Raw genomic sequence first — 26,433 nt, 5'->3', positions numbered from 1 at the left:
TGTCCAGGTGTTTTCTAGAATATGAAGTCATGTGGAAGAAGGATTGGACTTTTCCTGCTTTGCCCCAGATATAGAGGAGACAGAAAAGTGATGCAATGGAGAGAGTGCTGGGCTAGACTTGAATTCAAATGTAAGGACAGACGCTTAATAGATATGAGAAAAATCACTGTCTGTCTCAGTTTTGTAAAAGGAATCAAAATGATGCTTTCCTTCCAAGGTTGTGGTTGTGGAGATTAAATGAGATAGATAATATTTGTAGAGCAATTTAGACAATGCTAAACTGAACCCTGAAGGAAGGCAGGGATTTTGATCAGTGGAAGCAAGGAAGGAGTATGTTCTAGTCATGGAACAAAGGCATGGAGGTGGGAGATGCAAAATCAAGCTCAAGGAACAGACCAGGTTGGCTAAACTAGGAAGAAGATGAAGATGAAATAGAAATTCCTGAAAGGTCAGTGGGATTCATATTGTAGAGTACTTTAAATGCCAAGGTGCAGACTTTTGTTTTTGTTTTTATAACTCTAAAGGTTTTTTTTAATATATAATTTTATATATGTAATCCTAAAGGGTTTTTAATATATACTTTATATAAGTAATCCTAAATGTTTTTAATATATGCCATAACTCTGTGGGCCAAATAAACGTCCTCAGCATCCCACATCTGGCCCATGGGCCGTAGTTTAAGAACCCTTGGTATATATATTTGTTTGCAAATATATGCATATATTTATATATTCCTATACATACATAAATATATATAAACACACATATGTTTATCTATTTATCTTTAATCTATCTTTTAGGACCATCTTCAGTCATCCTGATCTACATTTTGTCATTGAACAAGATGGTTCCAGAGGAGAGAGGGAAGCTAGTGACTTTGCACAGTCCTCCTTCACTTAAATCTAATTCACTTACAAGTCATGGCGTTGCCTTTTTGATTCATGGTCCTCTTTGAAAATGAAGAACCAACAACAATAAACAATTTCTTCCTCTTTATCTCCTTCCCCCTCTCACCTCCCTCCTTTCTTCCTTCCCTCTTTCTCTGTCTGTCTTTCTGTCTCTGTCTTTGTCTCTCTCTCTTTCTTTGTGTCTGTCTCTCTTTCTTTGTCTGTGCGTATGTATGTCTCTGTCTCTATCTCGTTTCTCTTTTTCTCTCTGTCTCTCTCTCTTTGTCTCTGTCTTTGTTTCTCTCTCTGTGTATCTCTTTTTTTGTACCCCCAGCCTGTCACATTAATAAATGCTGATTTATTGATTAATTAAGATGGCCCTCAAAAAAGCTAATACAATAGTTAACTGTGTGACTAGAATCCAAAGCATAAGAAGCAAGAGTCCTATCTTCCTCTTTCTTAGTCAGAACACACCTGGAAGATTAACTTAAGCTTTAAAATTTTATGGAGGGCATTGATAAGCTGGAGTGTGTCCAGAGGAGGGTAAGCAGGAGAACAAGTTAACTGGAGACCATGCAATATATGGCTCTGTTAAAGGGGATACTTAGTCTGTACAAGAGAAAAAATGGGGAGAGGGAGAGGAGTGAGGATGGTGGTTACCATCAAATATCAGCTATCTTAAGGACCATCACAAAGAAGACAGTCTAATTCAGCTTGGTCTCAAAGGACAGAACTGGAAATAATCAGTGAATATTGCAGAAAAGCCAGAATATGGTCAGGGTGGAGGGAACAACAAAAATACACACACACGCCAAACTTCATACATTTCCTAAGGCAGGATGGGCTGCTTTGGGAACTGGTAAGTATCCCTCAGTTTGACCAGCAGCTAAATGACCTTTTGATAGAGATGCAGTGGAGGGGCCATTTGCTCTAGGATGCCCAGCTCCGACATTTTGGGAGCCTGTATATTTCAGCTAAAGACAGAATCTTTTCAGTAGATTTCTTCCAGCCCTATCTGCCAGAACCCCACAGCTTTCCCAGGGATACATTAATTTCTCAGGATGAGCACGACAAAGAACCGATATTCTGGAGCTGACTTCTCCCCAACAATTTCTAATTGCCAGTAACACTTGTGAATGCGCAGTATTTTCTCTCTTTCATTGCCAGTATCTCTTAGCCTCTTTTCAACTAATTCCCCAAAGGATTGACCAGAAGAGTGTCATTGCTACAAACTCAAAAAATTTCTACAAAATCATGTGAAGACCTCTTATCTTGTACAACAGATGTGCTCCCACAAAGTTATACATATGTCTCATTTTGTGGACGTGAACCCTAATTCTGATGCATGCTGGGCCATGGGCTTTGAAAAGCAACACTGAGATAACTTCTTTTGTAGTCTGGACAATCACCTACTAATTGTTTGGTTTCATAAGCTGGGGTTTGGGGATATTGGATTTTCTTAAAATGGGGCTCATAAATTCTAATGCTTCTGTCTTTTCCCAATTGACAGATAGCCTGAATATCCATTGCTGCTTTGGCGTTCTTTAAAGAAAGATCTTTTCAATTTGGAATTAGAGTAACAAAAATGCCTATTTCCTCTGACCCAGAGCTTCCACTGCTTGAAATGGACCCTCAAGGTGGTCGGTGACAAAACAAAAGACCATTTATCTATTAAAATATTTGTAGCAGAATTTCTTTTGGTAAGAGCAGAGAATTGGAAAGAAAGCTGATGCTCATTGATTGGGGAATAGCAGAGTAACTGCTTTTTTTTTTGAATATCATGAAATATTATTATGCTGTAGGAAATAATGAATGTGATGAATACAAAAAGCCCAGGAAGATTTATCTGAGCAGAAACCGGAAATGATATACAAGATGACTACAACAATGGGGATAGAAAGGATAATAAGAAAACAACCAAATCAGAAGCCCATGACAGTATAATGGCCAAAATTGTCCTAGAAGGAGAGACACAAGCAGGTAGCTCCATGTTACCCCCATTTCTGTGCAGAGATAGGGGATTATATGTGCAGAGGTAGGGGATTATAATTGTAGAACATGGAATGGCTGTTATGTTGCATAGTTTTACTGAACGGTTTCCCCCTTCTTTTTTATTCTTTGTTAAAAGCTATGGCTCTGGGGGTTGGAAAGTGGGGAGGCCCACCTGGAGAAGTGTAGCTGATGTAAATATGAAGATATCAATATTGATATATTTTAGAAACAAAATGTTTATGTAACTATGTGATACATAGCTATAGCTGTCTCTAGCTATATACTTTTAAGTTCTAATGACTGTCCTCTCTATCTTGGGGTTCCCTGGAGTTAGTATTCAGTGGTGGTAAAAGAATTCTTCATTGTATTAGCTAGGACTTCTTCTTTAGGGGGCACTCTGTAGTGGGGAGTTAGGGAAGAAGGGAACTTGTTTGTAGTAATGAGGTTGATGATTGGATGGCTGAAATAAGTCACAGGTTCCTAAAAAACATTGGATCAATGAATTGAACCAGCTAAACCCAGTGAAAGAACTCTGGGAGATGAATGTGAACCACTACATAGAATTCCCAATCCCTCTATTTTTGTCTGCCTATATTTTTTATTTCCTTCACAGGCTAATTGTACACTATTTCAGAGTCCGATTCTTTTTGTACAGAAAAACAACTGTCTGGACATGTATATATATATATATATATATATATATATATATATATATATATATATATATATATATATATATATATATATATATATATATATAGTATTTAATTTATACTTTAACATATTTAACATGTATTGGTCAATCTGCCATCTGGGGAGGGGTGGAAGGAGGGGAAAAATTGGAACAAAAGGTTTGACAATTGTCAATGCTGTAAAATCACTCATACATATATCTGGTAAATAAAAACTATAATTAATAAAAAAAATCTAATGGGAACATTAAAAAATTACAAAAAATAAAAAAATAAAAAGCATTGGATCCATTAGCCTTATTTTTCAGATGACAATATGAAGGTTCAGAGAGAGAACCCACATATTTCACAATCAGAGGACCTCAGACTAGGACTGAACCTTACAATTTATCTAGTCTAACTTGGAACTTAACTAGAATCCCTCAACATTTATCTGGTGAGTGATCGTTCACCTTCACATTACCAAGAGGGAAACTGAGTCTTAAAGCCTTCAAAAGTGACTTTCTTAGGGTTGTATACATAGGAAGTGCCAAGGTAAAATCTGAACTTGGATCTTCCTCCCTTCCAAATCTTGTAGGCCCTGTGAGATGCCACTCTGAGGTCTCAGGGAGTCACATGAAACATTCCTTGTCTTTAAAAAGAAAAAACAGTTTTCTGCAGGAAATTGTCTATTGCTCGCAGTGGTGCACCATCCATTTATTTTCTTGCTTGAGTTAATATGCATTATTGGAAAGCTCAAGCCAAGTAACAGCTTCAGCCCAAATGGCTTTCAGAAATACCTTGAAGACATTAAATTTGAGGCAGATTAAATACCCACAGCCCAACCTTCGTTCCTCTGTCCCCAGGTCTTGCTCTGCAAAATGGTTAGTCTGGTCCTGACTCATTACCTCTTCAAGACAGAAGCATTTAAAAAAAAATATTTATTCAGAGCACGACTTAGGGTTATCTGAGTGAATTCTGCCTGTGTTCTTATTAATCCAGCCTTGTCTTCAGAGGATGGAGGGAAAGAAGGGAAAGAAAGTTAGGGCAAAATAAGCATTTTTATGATCCTCTAAGGAGATCACATACCTAGAGCTGCCAGGGATCTCTGAAGCCATCAAAACTAACCCTCTCATTTTACTATTGAGGAAACTGAAACCTGGGGAAATGAAGCACTTATCCAAGATCACACAGGTCAAATGATCAAGGGATCATAAAGAGAGAAGCAGAAAGTAACTCAGAGGTCATTTGGTCCAATCTGTGTTTGAACAGAATTTCCATGAAATGGCCATTCAGACTCTGACCAAAAGTTGATAGTGAGCAAGGAGCTCCCTACCTCTCTCGAAAGCCCATGGCACTCTTGGGGCAAGTCGCTCATTATTAGAAATTTCTTTTTTGTCAAAGCTCCAATCTGCTTCTTTGCCAGTTCTAACCTCTGCCCAGATTGTGCCCTCAGGGGCATAGAACAGGATGAGTCCAGGATTTCTTTCACAGAGCAGCAACTCAAATATTGGAAGACTGCTGTCTAGTCTCTTCCTGAGTCAAGCCTATTTCCAGGCACAACCTTCCCAGTTCCTCCAAATGATCCTCATATGGGTTGGACTCAAGATCTAGCCTAGTTACCTTCCTTTGGCCAATCCCTGTCTTAGAAGCTTTCTTCCTAAAACTTAGCACTTGAGACTGAACACAAAGCACTGGTTGGGGTCTGACCAGCTCCAGAACTGCTTCTGATCCTTCAGCTCCTCCTGGTGTCTCCACTCCATCCCAACCACATTGTATTGCTCTTATTAGGAAGGTGGGTGGACTGAGCACTGTGCCTCAAGTCACAAAGATCTGAATTCAACTTCTACCTTAGATACTCCCTAGCTGTGTATCACTGTATCACTCTCCAGGCCGCAGTTTCCTATGCCTAAAGTAGGCATAATAATAGCAACTACCTCTTAAGATATTTGTGAGGATTAAAGGAATGAAATTAATTCATTAAATTGATGGGATTGATGAAACGATTAAATTAATTTAATGATTAGATATTAATATGCAACACGCTTTAGTTGTTGCTAGGTCCTTTTCAGTCATGTGTTTCTCCATAATCCTATTTGAGATTTTCTTGGTAGAGATACCAGAGTAGTTTGCTATTGCTTTCTCCAGTTCATTTTACAAATAGGCAAACAGGATTAAGTGACTTGCCCAGGGTCACACAGATAGGAAATGTCTGAGGCCACATTTGAACTCAGGTCTTCCTGCCTCCAGTTCCAGGCCCCTTATCCACTGCGTTACCCAACATGGGACAATTAAAATGTTAAATGAATTATAGTAATTATTATTTTAACTATTATTATCATTACTAGTACTACTATTACTAGCTATATATGTGTATAAATGCTATTTGCAAATTGCTTTGCAACTTTTTAAAATGATTTTATTCTGATTGTGTTCCCATTCATATTTTTTGTGTATGTATATCCCCAACTCTTAGTATAGGACTTAGCACATAGCAGGTGTCTAAAAAGTATTTATTTATTTGTTTGTTTGTTTGTTTGTTTATTTGTTTTTTAGGCTGGGGTTAAGTGACTTGCCCAGGGTCACACAGCTAGGAAGTGTTAAGTGTCTGAGACCAGATTTAAAACTCCTGAATTCAGGGCTGGTGCTCTATTCACTGCGCCATTTAGCTGCCCCCTAAAAAGTATTTATTTATCTTGACTGTGTGCCCTTTGGCAAGACTCTCTTAATCTCAGTTTCCTCATCTGTTAAATGAGGATAATAATATCACCTGACTTACAGGGAATGAAATGAAATGCTACTTGTAAATTGGTTTGCACTTTAAAAATGCGTTTATTCTGATTGTATTTCCATTCACATACTTTATCATTCTTGATAGCATGTAAGGTTCTTGAGGGCAGAACTTATTTTGTTTTTGTCACCGCATCTCCAACACTGAACAGAGTAGGATAATAGGGACAGTGGCAGGGATTAGACTTGAGACTATACTAGTATAGGAAACTGCAAGGTGAGGAAATTCCTTTTATCGATACAGCTAAGAGTCTTAGAGAGTTGTCTAGACTCAGAGTATGAGCAATGTAAGGGACTTGGCCAGAGTCACCCAGCCAGAATGTATCAGATTTTCCTGACTCCCATGGCAAGCACTCTGTCTACTCTAGTCCAACATCTTTTTTAGGAGGGTGGGAGACATTTAATAAATACTCATTGACTGACTGATGGATGATGTCAGAGAGCAGCAGGCCCCTCCCTTGTCCTGTTCACTATGTTTCTCTTAAGGCGTCACAGAACCTCATCATCCTATACCTGTGAAGGGCTGAAACTCTTGAGTCAATGCACTGAGGTGGGGACAATCGAGCACTTGAGGCTAATTAACAATTGGACAATATTCTATAAGAATATGCTTGGAAAATGGCCCCCTCCCACTATCCTGTGCTGGCCCAATCGTTTGGTGTATACAGAGAATTGTGGGAGGGACTAGGAGGTGCAGTGAGACTAGGCAGGATCAGTTCTGGAGAGAGACTAGGCGGTGAGGTCACAGAGATCCTAGGAGCCGGCTCTCTTCATTTCTATGGCTAAAGACCTAGAATAAAGACTTTTGCTTATCCTGACTCCGGCTGATTCTAAGGCATCCAGAGTCCTAACACGGTCGCCACATATACCTGTTCCTCTTTTCTCTCTCCAAACTCCAAAGGTTTCTTGGGAATCCTTAGATACTTACCTACCCATGACCAACCCCCCCCCCCCCCCCAAAAAATACTCACTCTTTCTCTCTCTCTCTCTCTCTCTCTCTCTCTCTCTCTCTCTCTCTCTCTCTCTCTCTCTCTCTCTCTCTCTCTCTCTCTCTCTCTGTCTCTTCTCTCTCTCTCCTCTCTCTCTCTCTCTCTCTCTCTCTCTCTCTCTCTCTCTCTCTCTCTCTCTCTCTCTCTCTCCTCTCGTCTCTCTCTCTCTCTCTCTGTCTCTCCTCTCCTCTGTCTCTCTGTCCTCTCTCTCTCTGTCTCTGTCTCTGTCTCTCTCTCTCTGTCTCTCTCTCTCTCTCTCGTCTCCTCTCTCTCTCTCTCTCTCTCTCTCTCTCTCTCTCTCTCTCTGTCTCTGTCCTCTCTCTGTCTCACTCTCTCTGTCTCTGTCTCTCTGTCTCTCTCTCTCCCATACTCCCTTTAAGGGAGGGGAAAACACAAAAGGTCCAAGTGAGCCAGATTGTCCATCCCCAAGAACATTTGCACATGATACTAGAACAAATAAATGAAAAATATAAAATATATTATAGCATCATTTAATTGAGCGAGGCTATGGTACATAATAAAGATGGTCTTGACAGTTGAGGAAATTGAAACTGGGAAAGATCCCATCTGTAGGGTCATAGATTCAGATCTGGAAATGACCTTTGGGATCATATAGTATAGATCTTTCATTTTAAAGATGAAGAAAATGAGACCCATGGAGGGAAATGCCCTGCCCCAAGTCAGAGCATCATGGGAAACATGGGAAAAGTTGCACAAAGGAAGAATTCTAGATCTAGATTTAGAAAACCTAGACTCAAAGTGTCCTAATGGCCCAAGGCAATTAGAGGGGCTTTGTCCTAAGGTTCAGGATAGACTAGACATCTTGGGAAGGTTGATTTCATTGGTCATCTGACTGAATCTCTACTCCAATTCTCAAGCTGATGGGTGGGGTGAAAACTCTGTTCCTGGAAAAATACATACACAATACATATGTGATGTATGTGTGAATATTTATATACATACATATGTGTGTATACACACACGCACACATATAATAATATATAAATATATACAGAATGTCAAATGAGCCACTATATGTAAAAGAAATGGGCATTTTGGTATCATCTACTATGTTTTAGCACTATGCAAAGTATACTTACAACTAATTATCTCATTTGACCCTCCCACAACTCTGGGAGATAGGTGTTAAATTACCTCCATTTTACTAATTAGGAAACAGAGGCAATCAGAGATGACAAGATTTGCCCATGGCCACATTGCTTGGAACTGTCAAGAGACTGGATTTGAAATCAGGTCTGCTTGATTCTAGTCCCATGCTCTAGCCACTGCACTACCTAGCTACCAACTTTGAAAATTCCCTTTAGGAATCCAAGAATGGCTACACAACCTGAGAGGAAAGTGTGTTTCTGGGATTCAGGTGGCTTGAGCAGCTCATCACTCTAACCTTAACTACACAGACTTTGCAAGAGGCAGAACCTTCTATCATCTTCACAAGAATGTAGCGGAGAGGGGAATCTGGATCACTGGCTCATGGAGGTATCTGGAGGGAAACCAGGCTTGGTCATTTGGAAAAAGCTATATCCATGGAGAGGACATGGTGGGATGGCCACTCCATGATTGCCCAGTCTTCAGCTTCTGGTCTACCCTTTAGTAAGAAGTAGGGGCCATTTCCCCATTTCTAAACAAGCAGAAGGGGTCCAACAGGGGACAGAAAAGGCTGCCTAGATTTTAGGAAGATTGTGTCATTATTCCATGGAAGGATGGAGCAGGGAAGGGCTGCCCAGCAGCAGAACCTGGACCATGGCCATCATGAATAAGCCCTCCAATTCTTTTGGGTCTCTTATCTCCCAGAAGGACACATCAAAGCCTTTAGCTTTAATTTTAATGCTCTCAACCCTTTGTTTTTTTTTTTTTAAGCCAGGTAGGGATCCTAGAAGCCCTAAACTTCTTAAAAGGAAGGGGGATGGTTTTAGAGAAGGAAGGGAAGGCTTTTGCTGCCAGTCATCCTGTTCTCCAAAGCTGCCAAAGTAGGAAAAAAGAGCCAATCCTCATCTGTTTGATGCAGCTAATCCCCCAAACAGATTTTCTTTTCTTAAAATGTCAGTCAATAAGGCAAAAAAGCCAGTTTCCCTCAAAACTTTTCAGGGGTTAGATAGTGAATGCCACCATCTGTCTGTCCAGTTCTTTGGTTGATACTAAGTTAAAATAACAAAGATGGGGGATAAGAGTTTTAGGATTAAAATCTTCTTGAGAACAGGATTTATCTTTCACCTCTTTTTGTATCCCCAGTGTAAGCACTACTCTATGCCAAGCAATGTACTAAGGTACATTGCTTGGCATAGAGTAGATACTTAATAAATGATTTTTTTTTTTGGCCAGGCAACTGGGGCTAAATGACTTACCCAGGATCACATAGCTAGAAAGTGTTAAGTGTCTGAAGTTGAATTTGAATTCAGGCCCACCTGACTTCAGGGTCAGTGTTCTATGTACTCCACTATCTAGCTGCCCCCAATAATGCTTATTAATTGATGATAAGCCTTACAGCTGGATTCAATCAATAACCAATAAGCATTTATTAAGCACTTATTATGTTTCAGGCACAATGCTAGGAATATAAAATCAAAATCAGAATACCTCTTTCCTCATGGAACTTGTACATATAACTATATATATATATTACTATATATATATATATATATGTGTGTGTGTGTGTGTGTGTATACATATATTACTATATATATGGAGAATGAGAGAGAGAAGAAGAAGAGAGAGAGAAGAGAGAGGGAAAGAAAGAAAGAAAGAAAGAAAGAAAGAAAGAAAGAAAGAAAGAAAGAAAGAAAGAAAGAAAGAAAGAAAGAAAGAAAGAAAGAAAGAAAGAAAGAAAGAAAGAAAGAAAGAAAGAAAGAAAGAAAGAAAGAAAAAAAGAAAGAAAGAAAGAAAGAAAGAAAGAAAGAAAAAAAGAAAGAAAGAAAGAAAGAAAGAAAGAAAGAAAGAAAGAAAGAAAGAAAGAAAGAAAGAAAGAAAGAAAGAAAGAAAGAAAGAAAGAATATGTTGCTGCTGTTCTGTTGTTTTCAGGGATGTCTAACTCTTCATGACCCCATTTGGGATTTTCTTGGCAAAGATATAAGCATGTTTGCCATTTCTTTCTCCAGTTCATTTTATAGATGAGGTAAATGTCACACACAGCTAGGAAGTGTCTAAAGTTAGATTTGAAATCATATAGACATACATAAAGAACATATGCACATAACAATACATACATATATATACATATATATATATATATATATATATATATATATTATACACACACACACACACACACACACACATGTGTACCGGCACATATCCACTTGCATATACATGTGTATTGTCTGCCTTATTTAGAATATATGTTCTCTGAGAATTTTTTCATTTGTTAATAAATGCTTTGTTAATTGAGACCAATAACAAAGGGAAGTGATCACTTCAGAAACACAAAGCCCCAAATGATCTTTAGTTGTGACATTGGTCCTATTTAATGAGTTTGGTTGGCTTGCAAAGTTCTGAATCCCTAAACTGAACTACTACAATGAAGAGGGGGAAGGTAATAAACATTTTATACCAGCTACTATGTGCTCAGTGTTATATCATTTTTTGCTTCATTGTCACAACCACCTTGGGAAGTAGATATAGTTATTATACTCCATTTATAGCTGAGGCAAACAGAGTGATTTGCCCAGAATGACGCAGTAAGGATTTATCTGAGGTTAGATTTGTACCCAGGTCCTCCTGACTCTAGGTCTAAGGTCCCCTAGTAGTTTCAACCGAAAGCTTCCCAGTGGATCCCCTGGTTTCTAGTCCTATTCCTTTTCAAATCACCCTTTGCCCTGAGAAGATCTGTCCATGCCGTCCCTGACTCAGACAATTTTCAATGACTCCTTATTGCCTCTTAACCGAAATATAAAATCCTCAATCTGGCATTAAAACTTTCTGGAATCTCCCATTTTCTTTTCTACTCTTATTTTATAGTATCCTTAAAGTCCTGTCTATTCCGATTAACTGGCAGACAAGCTGGTCCCTGTACACGACCTGCAATCTCTTTAAGACAGCCCTGTGTCTGCAATCCTTTCCTTTATCATTTCTGCTCACTGGAATCCTTAGTTCCATTTTAGGTAAAGGTCTAGTACCACTATGTACAGGAAGTCTTCTCTGATTCCCTTAGTTGCTAATATCTAAAATACCCCCATAAGTATATTGTATATACTTCATACCTACTTACATGGATGTATTAGTTTTATCCTATAGAATATAAATTCCTTGAGGGCAGGGATCATTTAATGTTTGGATGCATATACAAATACTATATGCTTAATACAGTGTTAGGTATACAGTAGCCACTTACTAAATGCTGTCATCCCTGAAGTGATTAGGACACTCTCTCTCTCTTAAATTCACTTTGTATAAACTTTATAGTTATTTATTTCTGAATATCTTGCATCCCTTTACCTCTTTCCAGTTGAATTTTAGCTCCTTGAAGCCAAGGGTTACTTAATTTTTGTCATTTTATTCCCAGTGCCTAACTTAGTATTTAGCACATGATAAAAGTTTAATACAATTATAGTTCGAAGGGTAGAAGGGAACACAAAGACCACAAATTACAAACTCCTCATTTTACAGATGAAGAAACTGAGTCCTGGGGACCTTGATTTGTCCAAGGTCACACAGATAGATGAATCTGAATCTCTGTCCTCTGACTAGAAAATGCTGAACCAGAACTTGATCTCCATTCTCAATCCTCATGTTTCAATTTCCTCTAGGACCCCTTTCAAGCCTCTTGCTGGGGAGGAGAAATCATAATTCATGGTTCAGTTAGTCCCAGACAGTTAAATGAGATTCCACTGGCTTCTGCCTGGTACAAGGTGTCTCAGCCCCCTGTACGGGTACAGAGGCTTCTTTCAGATAAGGTAAGCAACAAACTTTTACAAGTCGACAAATTAATTCTTGTTTACCAAGCTGTCTTCTCCCCATCAGCTAAACCCATCACTGTAAATTGCATGCCTGTGCTTGTCTCAGAGATGCACTCAGATAATCAGGCAGCCACCATAGGCTTAATAGGGGCTGATGAAGAGCAGGAAAACATTTCCAAAGACTTAAGGAAGCAGAGATGGGGCTTTTAGACTGCTGTGGCTGCCTGAGTGAGCAAAAGATGGAGTGGGGATGATGATGGGAATAGGGGATGCTATCCCCCATCCGATTACCTCTCACACAAAATGTACATAGATAGCAGCCCCTGAATTCCTGTCGACCCTTTGAGTCACTGTCTTGTCTCCTCTGTTAGTGAGCCCTTTGAGGACAGAGCCATTTTTTTCTCTCTTTTCCCAAGTAGGACACATTGTAAAGTGCTTGGAATGTACATAATTTTATTTGGGTCTCACAACTGTCCTGTACAGGGCAGCTATAATTCACTCCATCTCATAAGTGTAATAGGAAAAAAAAACAAATTAAACAGAAAACTACCTTGGATCCTTGGGGCCTTTTTAAGATCTGTTGAATTCAATGCAATGTAATGCAATTCACTGCAGGATCATAAGGATCATAGATTTTGCTTCAAGGGCTGTCCCTTGGCAAGTGGGTACGGAGAAATAAGTGTTAATTTTAGAGTCAGAAGATCAGAATTCATATCTTTCATCTGTCACTTAAAGCTTTTATGAGCTTGATAAACTTGACCAATCTCTCTGGACCTCAGTTTCCTCATTTGTAAAAGAAAAGAGTTGGGCTGGATCACTTCTGAACTCCTTTTTGGCTCTAAGTAATATCACTGCTTTAGAGTTTGGACTCAGAAGTCATCCACTTTAACCCTTACTTTTACAGATTGGGAAACTAAGATTCATGAAAATAAATTGATTTGCCTAACATCACAGAGGTAGCATGATTCAGAAGTGAACACTGAACCCACTAGAACCAACTTTTCACTGTTTCCCTTCACTGGGCAGCCTGTTGGAAAGAGTACATTTGAGATCAGATTTGGGTTCAAATCTTGGCTCTGCCATTTACTACTTGAATGTCCTTAAACAAGTTCTTCTCTGGGCCTGTTTTCTCATCTGTAAAATGGGGGTCATAATAGCACCTACCTGTCAGGATTGATGTGAGAATCAAATATGATAATATTTATAAGCACTTAATACAGTTTCTGGCACATAGGAGGGGCATAATAAATGCTTGCTCTCTTTCCTTTACTCTTGGGAGACCCCAAGCAAAATGGTACCAGTCCCTACTGTACCTGTGAGAGACTGTGCCGCTGCTTGGTGTCCAACAGATGCAAGAGGAAGCCCAGATCCTTGGGGTCTTTCCCAGCTAGGGGCTCCAAGTTGTGAATGGCAGCTACAAGTTCTCTCTTTTTCAACTGGAGGAAACCCAGACGGGCCTGGGCAGGCTCAGACCTGGGAGTGGGTATAAGAACTTCTTGTAGCTGTTCAAGAGCTTTCTCATAGCAACCTGTTTGAAGGAGAATGAAGAAAGGAAGGTCAGAAGAACTGCTGTACCATGCAAGGAAAACTCAGGAACAAGAAGATAGATCAGTTCAGATTTGGAGTCAGAAGTCTTGGGTTCAAATCTTCACTCCACTCCTGGGTGACCTTCAACAGAACACAGCTTCTAAGACCTCAATTTCCTCATCTGGGGGAGGGTGGGGATTGATTTGGCAGCTCTTCAGATCCCTTTCACCTCTGAATCGAGGTTTCCATCATAGAACATAGTAACATAGGTTCCCAATTGTAACAATGTCATGCTGCAACATTTTACATTCTCCTTTTAAGACACTAAGATTTACAAAATAATTTATATGCTATCTCATTTGACCATGTAATCTCATTGGATCACGGACATGATATCATCTGGTTCTCAAAACAACACCTTGACATAAGAATTACAGACATAATTATTGACATTTTATAAATGGGGAAGCTGAGAATCAAAGTGAATCAGCAACTTTCCCAGAATTATGTAGCTAGTTAAGAGTTTGACATTTGAACCCAGGTGTTGTCTTTATTCAAGGGGTTTCTCCTCTCCAACACAAAGTGACTGATTCACATTTATTCCTACATTGTATATAATAGAAAAAAGTCTTAAAACAAAGTGTTCTTCACCTTCAACCCCTATGTAATATTCTACCTCTGCTTTTCTTATGCACTTATCCCTTTCTGTTTTTGTCTTGTAACCCTTTGAATAACTGGCTTATCTCTCCTGCTAGAATGTGAGATCTCTGGGGGCAGGAGACATCTTTTTTCTCTCTTCTTTTTTAGTATTCAATATAATATGTTTTAAATGAATATGATTTCATTTGAGGCACAGTCCTGTGAAAGACAGCTATAATTACTTGTCCTATTTTATACATGTGACATTTAGGAAAAAAAAACAAATACACACACAAAAACCCTCTAATTCTTTGGGTCTTTTTCATATCTGCTGAATTCAATGCAAGGCAACTCAGTGTTCACTATGTTCCCTGAGAATTAGCATAGAGGATAGAATGAAGGATTTGAGATCAGGAAGAAAACACTGGTGGGAGACATGATAGCTGCTTTCAAGAACTTATTCGTTGTCACACAGAAGAGGGATTAGTCTTGTTCTCTGCATGGCCATCAAAGACCAGGACCAGAAGCAGTGGGTACAGGGTCTGCACCCCTGATTTCACCTTTTAAGTTCAATCAAAAGGAAATATATCCTACTTAGATTCTACCAGTATCTTCCCATTACAAAGGCTATAGATTCAGGTTCCTTCAGGCCCTTGACTTTGAAGGTGAATATTTCTGCTCACATTCATTGTTATTGGCTCTGCTGGACTTTGGCATCAGTCAGATGCCAATAAACATTTATTAAGCACCTACTATGTGCTAGACACTGTTCTAAGTGCTAGAGACAAAAGAATCCTTATCCTTTTCTTCAAAAAGCTTCCAGTCTAATGGAGGAGACAGCATGCAAACTAATATATACACACAAGCTATATCCAAGATAAACAGAAAATAATTAATAGGAAGAAGGCACTGGAATTAAAAGGGGTTAAAGAAAGCATCCTGTAGAAGGTGAGATTTTAGCTGTTTTTATCTGCTTGTTGCTGAGTCCTAACAACAACTCTACCTGTCTCTCCTCCTTGTAGTTGACATTTCCTTTATGGGATTTAGCCCCTAATTAGAATATGAGCTCTTGAAGAGCAGGGACAATCTAGTGTGTCCATTTGTATTCTTATCACTTAGCATGGTTTTGGGCACACAATAAATACTTAATAAATGCTTTCCCGTCTCCTGCCATTTGATATAGAATACTCATAACAAATTTCCTGGGAAAGCAACATTCTTACCTGTCAAAATCAAAACATCCACAAGGAGGATTCTCCAGCTGGAATTTGTGGCATCTATTTTAATGAGTGCTTCCCCGATGGCCAGTAGTTTCTCAGAGGCTTCTTCCCTAGGAAGGCTCCTGTCTGAAGCCAGCTGGTTCAACCCAGTTCTACAATGGGAGTAGAGGCCTTGAGTGATGAAGACCTGGGCTTCTTGCTTCAGTGATAAGATCTCAGGGACCACACCTGCCATATCCAAGGTAAGAGCAGAGATGATGCTGTCCACAGCCTCCTATGATGACAGGCAACAGTGAAGGGTTAGTCTCAGGATGGGAAAATTCAGTCTGCGACTCCAAACTCTTCCTTTCAGAAGATTGTGGAATACTAGTAGAATTTCTACTTGTATTTGTATTCTCAGGGCTTACACAATGCCTGGCATACAACAAGCACTTAAAAAATGCTCGTTGACATGATTGACAGGTATATGACATAGTTAGGTGGCCCTGTAGATAGAATTCTGGACTTAGGGGCAAGAATATCTGAATCGGGATTCTGCCTTATGCTTACTTAGCTGCATGACCTTCATAAGTAATTTAATTTTTTTTCTAAGCCTTTAGTTTCCTCATATATAAATAATAAGAGCATCTACATCAATGTTTTATTGTGAGGATTCTATGACATAATATTTGTAAACTCTGTGAAAGCCATATGAATGCTAGCTATTATTACTTATACCATTTAATTATATTATTTCACAGGCAACTAGATGACGCCATAGTGTATAGAGCACCAGGCCTAGAGTTGGGAAGACTCATCTTCCTGATTTCAAATGTAGCCTTAGATCCTTCCTAGCTAGATGACCCTGGGCAAGTCACTTACTCCTATTTACCTCAATTTTCTCATATATAAAATGAATTGGAGAAGGAAATGGGAAACCATTCCAGGATCTTTGCAAGAAAAGCCCAAAGGGGGGAGGTCATGAAGAGTTAGACAACTGAAAATGACTAAACAACAAAAAATAATATCATATATAATAAGATAATATCATATCAATTCATATGATATTATTTATATCATGTAATTTTATAGACTAACTAGGCTTTCAACTGCAGGCCCAACAAATGTTCTTCCCAATTTCTGCTCCAAGACTTCCAGTGAGGGGGAGTCCACAGCCTCACATTTGTGGCTATTGGGCAGTCATTCAGTCATATTTGATTCTTGATGACCCCATGGACCATAGCACACCAGGATCTTCTATCCTCTACTATCTCCCTAAATTTGGCTAAGGTCATATTTGTTTCTTCCATGACACCATCTATCTATCTCATCCTCTACTGTGTCCTTTTCCTTTTGCCTTCTAAGCCTTAACTTTATATATACATCCTTAATTTTAGTGCCTTCCTTCTGAGACTACTCTCTTCTCTATGTCTTCTTTGTATGTGGCTGTTCACATATTGTCTCCCCCATTACACTGTTCTATCCTTAAGGGCAAGGTCTTTTTTTTTTTTCATTATTGGCATTTGATTTAGTACCTAGTTCATAATAGGTGATTTAATATTAATAACAATTATTATTATTAATATTATAAGCACTTATATATAATTATAATTATGTTATAGAAACATGTAATTATAATAATCAATCTTACTAATTAATTAAATAATTAATGATTTAAAAATATTTGTTGACTGATTCAGGCAATTTTCCCTTACATTTGCCTACTTGCGCCTTTTGCCCAATGCTCCTGTTTCTGCTTTTGGAGTCAAGAAGCACCAGAATAATTCCTCTTTCTAATGATTGAAGATAACTGTCATGTATCTCATAAGACTTTTCTTTTCCAGGATAAACATCCCCATTTCTTTCCATCAGTTCCCACATACAATTACAATTTGCCATCTGAAATGCCCTGCTCTGGAATTCTCCCCAGCTTCTGAGTATTCCTCCAAATGGAGCTCCAGCTGGGATATACTTAGCACCATTCCCTCCCTCATTCTGGACCCAGTAGGGATTTGCTTGGCCACTATATCACACCTGAAACAGTAATTGAAAAGTCATCAATTTTTTTTTTTAATCCATGGCCCTACAAGTCTGGAAGTATGAATATTGTTATCATACAGATATCATTATTATGTTATCATAATACTATAATACAGATAAGAAAAAAGAACCAGAGGGAACTGCATAAACTCACACAGTGAGCTGAGATTTAAAGTTAAGTTGACAAACATTTATTAAACACTTAATATTTGTCAGACACTGTGTTAAGCACTAGAGGTACAAAAAAAAGGCAAAAGTCAATTCCTGCCTTCAAGGAATTTGCAATCTAATGGGATGGACCACATCATATAGAAACAAGATGCATACTGGGTAAATTGGAGGTGATCTCAGAGATTGATATTCAGAGCTTCAGGAGACAAGACTAATATCTTCCTTCTAGGTCAGGCTTATCTTTTTTTTTTTTTTTTTTTTTAATAATAGCTTTCTATTTTCAAAATACATACAAAGATAATTTTAAACATTCAGGTTCTGACACCCCATGTTCCAAGTTTTTCTCCCTCCCTTTCCACAGCCCTCTTTCCTAGACAGCAAGCAATACAATATAGGTTAAATGTGCAATTCTTCTATACATATTTCCACATTTATCATGCTGTGCAAGAAAAATCAGATAAAAAGGGAAAAAACGAGAAAGAAAGAAAAAAAGTCAAGCAGACAACAAAAAAGTACAAATATTATGTTGTGATTCACATTTAGTCCCCATAGTCCTTTCTAGAGACAGATAGTTCTCTCCATCACAAGATTATTGGAAATGGCCTGAATGAGTTCAATGTTGAAAAGAGCCACACCCATCAGCATTAATTGTCCCATAATCTTGTTACTATATTCAATGTTCTCTTGATTCTATTCACTTCACTTAACATTAGTTGATATAAGTCTCTCCAGGTCTTTCTGAAACCATCCTGCTGATTGTTTCCTATTGAACAATAATATTCCACAACGTTCATATACCATAACTTATTCAGCTATTCCCCACCTGATGGGCATCCACTCAGCTTCCAGTTTCAGGCTTGTCTTTACTTCACAATCAACCACCTTTCATTTCTTCTTAGATATGTTGTGCCCAATTTTGTTAGAGCCTGTTTCCTCCTATATGGGCTTGGCTAGAAATCTAACTAAAATATCCACTCTATGGCATTCCTGACCAGGCCATTTTGACAAGATTATCTTTAAATAATGAGCTTCTACAAAAAGGAGTCCTGCCCTAGGTATTCTGGGGAAGGGGGGAGAAGCATAAGAAGTTATCCCTGTTCCATATGAAGTTGTGGGGATCTAGTTGATCTGGTGGAAAACAATTATATTATTGTTTCAGTCGGGTCTTACTCTTTATGATCCTATGTGGGGTTTTTCTTTGCAAAAGTACTGGAGTTGTTTGCCATTTACTTCTTCAGTTCATTTTACAAATGAGGAAACTGAGGCAAAAGGAACTAAGTGCCTTGCCTAGGGTCACACAGCTAGGAAGTGTCTGAGACCAGAGTTGAATTTGGGAATTCGAGTCCTCCTGACTCCAGGCCCAATGCTCCATTCATGGTGCTATCTAGCTGACCATTATTTCTCATTAACTATTTGCGATGAAATCTTAGTCTACTTTGCCTAACAATAATAATGGTAATAGTTAAAATTCATATAGTGACTTGAGATTTACAAAGTACTTTGCATATGCCTGGGCCTTGACCCCTGAAATTAAAAACAAGAATTTCCAAAAACCTTGGCAACTTGCCTTGGAGAGAGGGACAGATAATTTTACTAAATACAGATCTGACCTGGGTTCTACATGATCTATTTTTAATATCTATTATTATTGTTTTCCCCCTTCTCTTTCTTAGAATTTGAACTGTTAACTGCATCAGGAAACATAAATAAGTTGCATAAAGGAGCTGATTATATCTAGAGAAGTCACTTCCAATTACCAGGACAGAGATTAGTCTACTGCCCAAAGATTGGTCTAAAAAAAGGAGGCTGACTGGATGGCAGCCAAAATATGAGGCCATGTGGTCTTGAAGCAGGATTCCAGTTCTGTCCTACCATGCAACATCATATCATATAATATCATTTCATATTAAGTATCATATCATATATTGTTAGGGCTGGAAAAGATGGTAGAAATCACTTACTCCAGAGGTTCTCAAACTTTATTGTGTCCTGCATGGCAGATGAATTCCATGGATGCCTTTTCATAGTCATGGTTTTGAATGCATAAAATAACATCCACAGATTGCAAAGGAAATCAGTTACATTGAAATGCAGTTTATCTCTACCTATTACTCTATCATCTCTCTCTCTTTTATATTTATCTATACATATCTATCCATATATATATATATATATATATATATATATATATATATACATATCTCACTATATGTCTTTGGTTTTTTATTTCATTATAGTTTTCTCTATTATCCCTAAGCTTCTCCCTCAGAAAGATCTATACCATATAACAAATAATATATTGTTAAAATAGCATTTTCCGGGGGGCGGAGCCAAGATGGCGGAGAGGAAACACACGACTCAGTGAACGTCCTCACTCCCTCACAACCAATTAGATAAATTAAGTCTCAGAATTAGCTCAGGACTGATAGATACCACAAGGACTGGAAGCACGACTTACCAGCTGAAGAGAATCTGGAGTTTCAACAGGAAAGGTCAGTTCTCAGGGGAGGAATAAGAAAGACCAGCACAGACGGTGGGGTAGGGGCACACTGCGCCCATTGCGCTGGGAAGGGCTCTGGGATCAGAGAAGCCACTGAGGTAAAGGAATCTGGCACAGGCTGTTAGCTCTTCTCTGCTAATCATTTAGCAGTTCAGAAGAGAAAGCCAAAATATTTTAAAACTCAAATTAGATTTTCCCCTATCTGGGGGGGGGGGGGGGGAGGTGACTCAGCTGACTCGGCACCAGGGGGTGTGGCCTCAGCTACCACCTGAGAATAGTTAAGAGATTGACAAGTGGGTGGATACGGCCCAAGGCAACACACACTGCCTAGCTTAGCTGGAGGGAGTGGAACTCAGCTCCAGGAAGTCCCAGAGAAGCGGAACCTTTGAACTAGGGACCGCGGTTTCTGGCAGACACTTCCAGTTTGAGCGCAGGGGCTTCTCACGTCACCTGCTGCAGACACCCACTCTCCACCCGGACACATAGGCTGGGCTTCGTGCTGTCTTCACTATTCTACGCCCTCGAAGCACAGTAGTGCTAATCACCTCTGAGGCACCTCCAGGGAGGGGGTGGGGAACTCTCTCCCAGAGCTCTCTCTTAGCTCAGGCGCAGGGGCCGCTGCATCCATCCGGTCTGGGAGGAAGCTGGTAAAGAAGTAAATAATTTCCTACCCCAGGGACAGACCCCAAAAGTTTTTTTTAAGTATGAGCAAAAAAGCTAGAAAAACTATAGATTCCTTCTATACAGAGAAAGAGCGGGTAACCAACCCCGAGGAAGTTGACAGCAGAGAATCAGCAGACAACAACCTAAAGGGGAACGATTCCTGCCCCCCATCACATAACTCTCTCCTAGAAGAAGCTCTAAAAAAATTAAGGGAGTTTGAAGAAAAATGGGGCAAGGAAAGGGAAGTTATGATAGAGAATAACAACGTCCTGAAATTGGAGTTGGAAAAAATAAAGAATTCACAGGAGATGCAGGGAAACAAAATTAATGAATTAGAAAAGGTTAAAAAAACACAGGAAAGTAGGATTTCTGAATTGGAAAAGATAAAAAAGTCTCAAGAAAATAGAATTTCTGAATTGGAAAAAGAAAATAATTCTCAAAAAAAAAAATTAGGGAAATGGAAAAAAATTCAATAGAGCAAAATAATTCATTTAAAAACAAAATTGGGCATTTACAAAAAGAACTAAAAACTGTGAAAGAAGAAAATAACTCCTTAAAAGTCAGGATGGAACAAATAGAAATGAATGATTCACAGAGAACCCAAGAATCAGTCAAACAAAACAAAAAAAATGAGAAGCTGGAGAACAACGTCAAATACTTACTGGGAAAATCTATGGACCTGGAAAATAGATCTAGGAGAGATAATCTGCGGATTATTGGACTTCCAGAAAACTATGACCAAAAAAAGAGCCTAGATTCTATTTTACAGGAAATTATCAAAGAGAACTGTCCAGAGATAATAGAAACAGAAGGGAAAGTAGATGTGGAAAGAATTCATCGAACTCCTTCTGAAATAGACCCTAAAAAAAGAACACCACGGAATATTGTGGCTAAGCTGCAGAATTACCACACAAAGGAGAAAATCCTGCAAGCAGCTAGAAAAAAACAATTTAAATACCAAGGTGCCACAATAAGGGTCACCCAAGATCTGGCTGCCTCCACATTAAAAGATAGAAGGGCCTGGAACCTGATATTCCGAAAGGCAAAAGATCAAGGACTGCAACCAAGAATGAACTACCCAGCTAAGTTTAGCATCTTTTTCCATGGAAGAAGATGGTCATTCAATGAAACAGAGGAATTCTATATGTTTCTAAGAAAAAAACCAGACTTAAACAAAAAATTTGATCTACATCCACAAGACTGAAGAGAAACAGAAAAAGGTACACAGAACCCTTGAGAACTGTAACTCTGTTGTGGGTATATAAAAAATACTCAAGGATAATTTGATTTTACTGATATAAAAGAAAAAAAGGGGGGTGTAGTAAAGGGAAGGAGGTCGGTTCAGAAAAAGGGGAAGGAGTGATAAAAAGAGGGAAACTACATCCCAGGAAGAGACATAGAAAATACACCATATCTGAGGGAACTTAGTGAGGGGGAGAATCATTGTGTGAATCTTACTCTCATCAGAAGAGGCTCAAAGAGTAAATAATTAACATATTTGTTTTTCAGAGAATTTTCTCTCACCTCATTAAAAGGGGGGAGAGGAAAAGGGGAAAGGAAAAGGAGAATAAGTGAAGGGACTTGGAGGGAGGGGGAGGATCCTAAAAAAAAAAAAAAAAAAAAAGAGGGAGGGTTGCGCGTCACAAGGGGGGTCTGTAAATTAAATATCGGGGAGGGGATCAGGGGGGTCAAGGGAAAAAAGTATAATCTGGGGATAATACGATGGCAGGAAATACAGAATTAGTAATTTTAACTGTAAATGTAAATGGGATGAACGATCCCATCAAACGGAGACGGATAGCAGATTGGATCAAAAAGCAGAACCCTACAATATGTTGCCTACAGGAAACACACTTAAAGCAGGGAGATACATACAGAGTAAAGGTAAAAGGTTGGAACAGAGCCTATTATGCTTCAGGTAAAGCCAAAAAAGCAGGGGTAGCTATCCTTATCTCAGATCAAGCAAAAGCAGAAGTAGATCTCGTTAAAAAAGATAAGGAAGGAAACTATATCCTGCTGAAAGGTAGCATAAATAATGAAGCCATATCGATACTAAACATATATGCACCAAGTGGTATAGCATCTAACTTTCTAAAGGAAAAGTTAAGAGAACTGCAAGAAGAAATAGACAGTAAAACTATAATAGTGGGAGATCTCAACCTTGCACTCTCAGATTTAGACAAATCAAACCACAAAACAAACAAGAAAGAAATTAAAAAAGTAAATAGAACATTAGAAAAACTAGGTATGATAGACCTTTGGAGAAAACTGAATGGCAATAGGAAGGAATATACTTTCTTCTCAGCAGTTCATGGATCCTATACAAAAATTGACCATATATTAGGACATAAAGATCTCAAAATTAAATGTAGGAAGGCAGAAATAATAAATGCCTTCTTCTCAGATCACAATGCAATAAAAGCTACATTCAGTAAACAGTTAGGGGTAAATAGACCAAAAAGTAATTGGAAACTGAATAATCTCATCTTAAAGAATGACTGGGTGAAAGAGCAAATTATAGAAACAATTAACAATTTCACCCAAGATAATGATAATGATGAGACATCATATCAAAATCTTTGGGATGCAGCTAAAGCAGTAATAAGGGGAAATTTTATATCTTTAGAGGCTTATTTGAAGAAAATTGAGAAAGAGAAGATTAACGAATTGGGCTTACAACTTAAAAGGCTAGAAAAAGACCAAATTATAAACCCCCAACCAAAAATTAAACTCGAAATACAAAAATTAAAAGGAGAAATCAATAAAATTGAAAGTAAAAAAACTATTGAATTAATAAATAAAACCAAGAGTTGGTTTTATGAAAAAGCCAATAAAATAGATAAACCTTTGGTAAATTTGATCAAAAAAAAGAAAGAGGAAAATCAAATTGATAGTCTTACAAATGAAAAGGGGGATCTTTCCACCAATGAAGAGGAAATTAGAGAAATAATAAGGAGTTACTTTGCCCAACTTTATGCCAATAAATTTGATAACTTAAGTGAAATGGATGACTTTCTCCAAAAATATAGGCTCCCTAGATTAACAGAGGAGGAGATAAATTGCTTCAATAGTCCCATTTCAGAAAAAGAAATAGAACAAGCTATTAATCAACTCCCCAGGAAAAAATCCCCAGGGCCAGATGGATTCACATGTGAATTCTACCAAACATTTAAAGAACAATTAGCCCCAATGTTATATAAATTATTTGAAAAAATAGGGGATGAAGGAGTCCTACCAAACTCCTTTTATGACACAGACATGGTACTGATACCTAAACCTGGTAGATCGAAAACTGAGAAAGAAAATTATAGACCAATCTCCTTAATGAATATTGATGCTAAAATCTTAAATAAGATATTAGCAAAAAGACTTCAGAAAATCATCTCCAAGATAATACACTATGATCAAGTAGGATTTATTCCAGGAATGCAGGGCTGGTTTAATATTAGGAAAACTATTAATATAATTGACCATATTAATAATCAAATTAATAAGAACCATATGATCATCTCAATAGATGCAGAAAAAGCATTTGACAAAATCCAACATCCATTCCTACTAAAAACTCTTGAGAGTATAGGAATAAATGGATTATTCCTTAGAATAATCAGGAGTATATATTTAAGACCGTCAGTAAGCATAATATGCAATAGAAATAAACTGCAACCTTTCCCAGTAAGATCAGGAGTGAAACAAGGTTGCCCACTATCACCATTACTATTCAATATAGTACTAGAAACGCTAGCCTCGGCAATAAGAGCCGAGAAAGAGATTCAAGGAATTAGAGTAGGAAATGAGGAAATTAAACTATCACTTTTTGCAGATGACATGATGGTATACTTAGAGAACCCCAAAGACTCTGCTAAAAAGCTACTAGAAATAATTCAAAATTTCAGCAAAGTGGCAGGATACAAAATAAATCCACATAAATCCTCGGCATTTTTATATATCACTAACAAAATGCAACAGCAAGAGATACAAAGAGAAATTCCATTCCAAACAAATGTTGAGAGTATAAAATATTTGGGAATCCATCTACCAAAGAAAAGTCAGGAATTATATGAGAAAAATTACAAAACACTTGCCACAAAAATAAAATCAGATTTAAATAATTGGAAAGACATTCAGTGCTCTTGGATAGGCCGAGCGAATATAATAAAGATGACAATACTCCCCAAACTAATCTATTTATTTAGTGCTATACCAATCAGACTCCCAAGAAACTATTTTAAAGACCTAGAAAAAATAACAACAAAATTCATATGGAAGAATAAAAGGTCAAGAATTGCAAGGGAACTAATGAAAAAAAACTCAGAGGAAGGTAGTCTAAGTGTACCTGATCTAAAGCTATATTATATAGCAGCAGTCACCAAAACCATTTGGTATTGGCTACGAAATAGACCGGTAGATCAGTGGAACAGATTAGATACAAAGGACAAAAAAGGGTACATCTATAGCAATCTAATCTTTGACAAACCCAAAGATTCCAACATTAGGGATAAAAATTCATTATTCGGAAAAAACTGTTGGGAAAACTGGAAATTAGTATGGCAGAAATTAGATATGGATCCACACTTAACACCATATACCAAGATAAGATCAAAATGGGTCCATGATTTAGGCATAAAGAGGGAGATAATAAATAGATTAGAGGAACAGAGGATAATCTACCTCTCAGACTTGTGGAGGAGGAAGGAATTTATGACCAGAGGAGAACTAGAGATCATTATTGATCACAAAATAGAAGATTTTGATTACATCAAACTAAAAAGTTTCTGTACAAATAATACTAATGCAAACAAGATTAGAAGGGAAGTAACAAATTGGGAAAATATTTTTAAAAACAAAGGTTCTGACAAAGGTCTCATTTCCAAAGTATATAGAGAACTGACCCTAATTTATAAGAAACCGAACCATTCTCCAATTGATAAATGGTCAAAGGATATGAACAGACAATTCTCAGAGGAAGAAATTGAAACTATATCCACTCACATGAAAGAGTGTTCCAAATCACTACAAATCAGAGAAATGCAAATTAAGACAACTCTGAGATACCACTACACACCTGTCAGATTGGCTAAGATGACAGGAACAAATAATGACAAATGTTGGAGGGGATGTGGGGAAATTGGGACACTAATACATTGCTGGTGGAGTTGTGAAAGAATCCAGCCATTCTGGAGAGCAATCTGGAATTATGCCCAAAAAGTTATCAAACTGTGCATACCCTTTGACCCAGCAGCGCTACTACTGGGATTATATCCCAAAGAAATACTAAAGAGCGGAAAGAGACATATATGTGCCAAAATGTTTGTGGCAGCTCTTTTTGTTGTAGCTAGAAACTGGAAGATGAATGGATGTCCATCAGTTGGAGAATGGTTGGGTAAATTGTGGTATATGAAGGTTATGGAATATTATTGCTCGGTAAGAAATGACCAGCAGGAGGAATATAGAG

General features: G+C 38.1%; 1 protein-coding gene across 3 annotated transcripts in view; it reads right to left on the bottom strand.

The window, feature by feature from the left end:
* TTC34 (tetratricopeptide repeat domain 34) overlaps nucleotides 1-26,433 on the bottom strand; it is an 85,369-nt gene that overhangs the window by 7,291 nt on the left and 51,645 nt on the right. For all 3 annotated transcript variants that reach the window (XM_074306488.1, XM_074306486.1, XM_074306487.1), the window contains 2 exons: nucleotides 15,629-15,899; nucleotides 13,553-13,767 (listed from right to left, as the gene is read on the bottom strand). In XM_074306488.1, the coding sequence (XP_074162589.1) occupies nucleotides 13,553-13,767; nucleotides 15,629-15,899 (486 nt within the window). The remainder of the gene's footprint in view (nucleotides 1-13,552; nucleotides 13,768-15,628; nucleotides 15,900-26,433) is intronic.

Source organism: Sminthopsis crassicaudata, chromosome 3 (genome assembly GCF_048593235.1).
Source record: "Sminthopsis crassicaudata isolate SCR6 chromosome 3, ASM4859323v1, whole genome shotgun sequence".
NCBI lineage: Eukaryota > Metazoa > Chordata > Mammalia > Dasyuromorphia > Dasyuridae > Sminthopsis > Sminthopsis crassicaudata.
The sequence above is the reverse complement of the archived record's forward strand: the minus strand, read 5'-3'. Positions and strand labels throughout refer to the sequence as shown.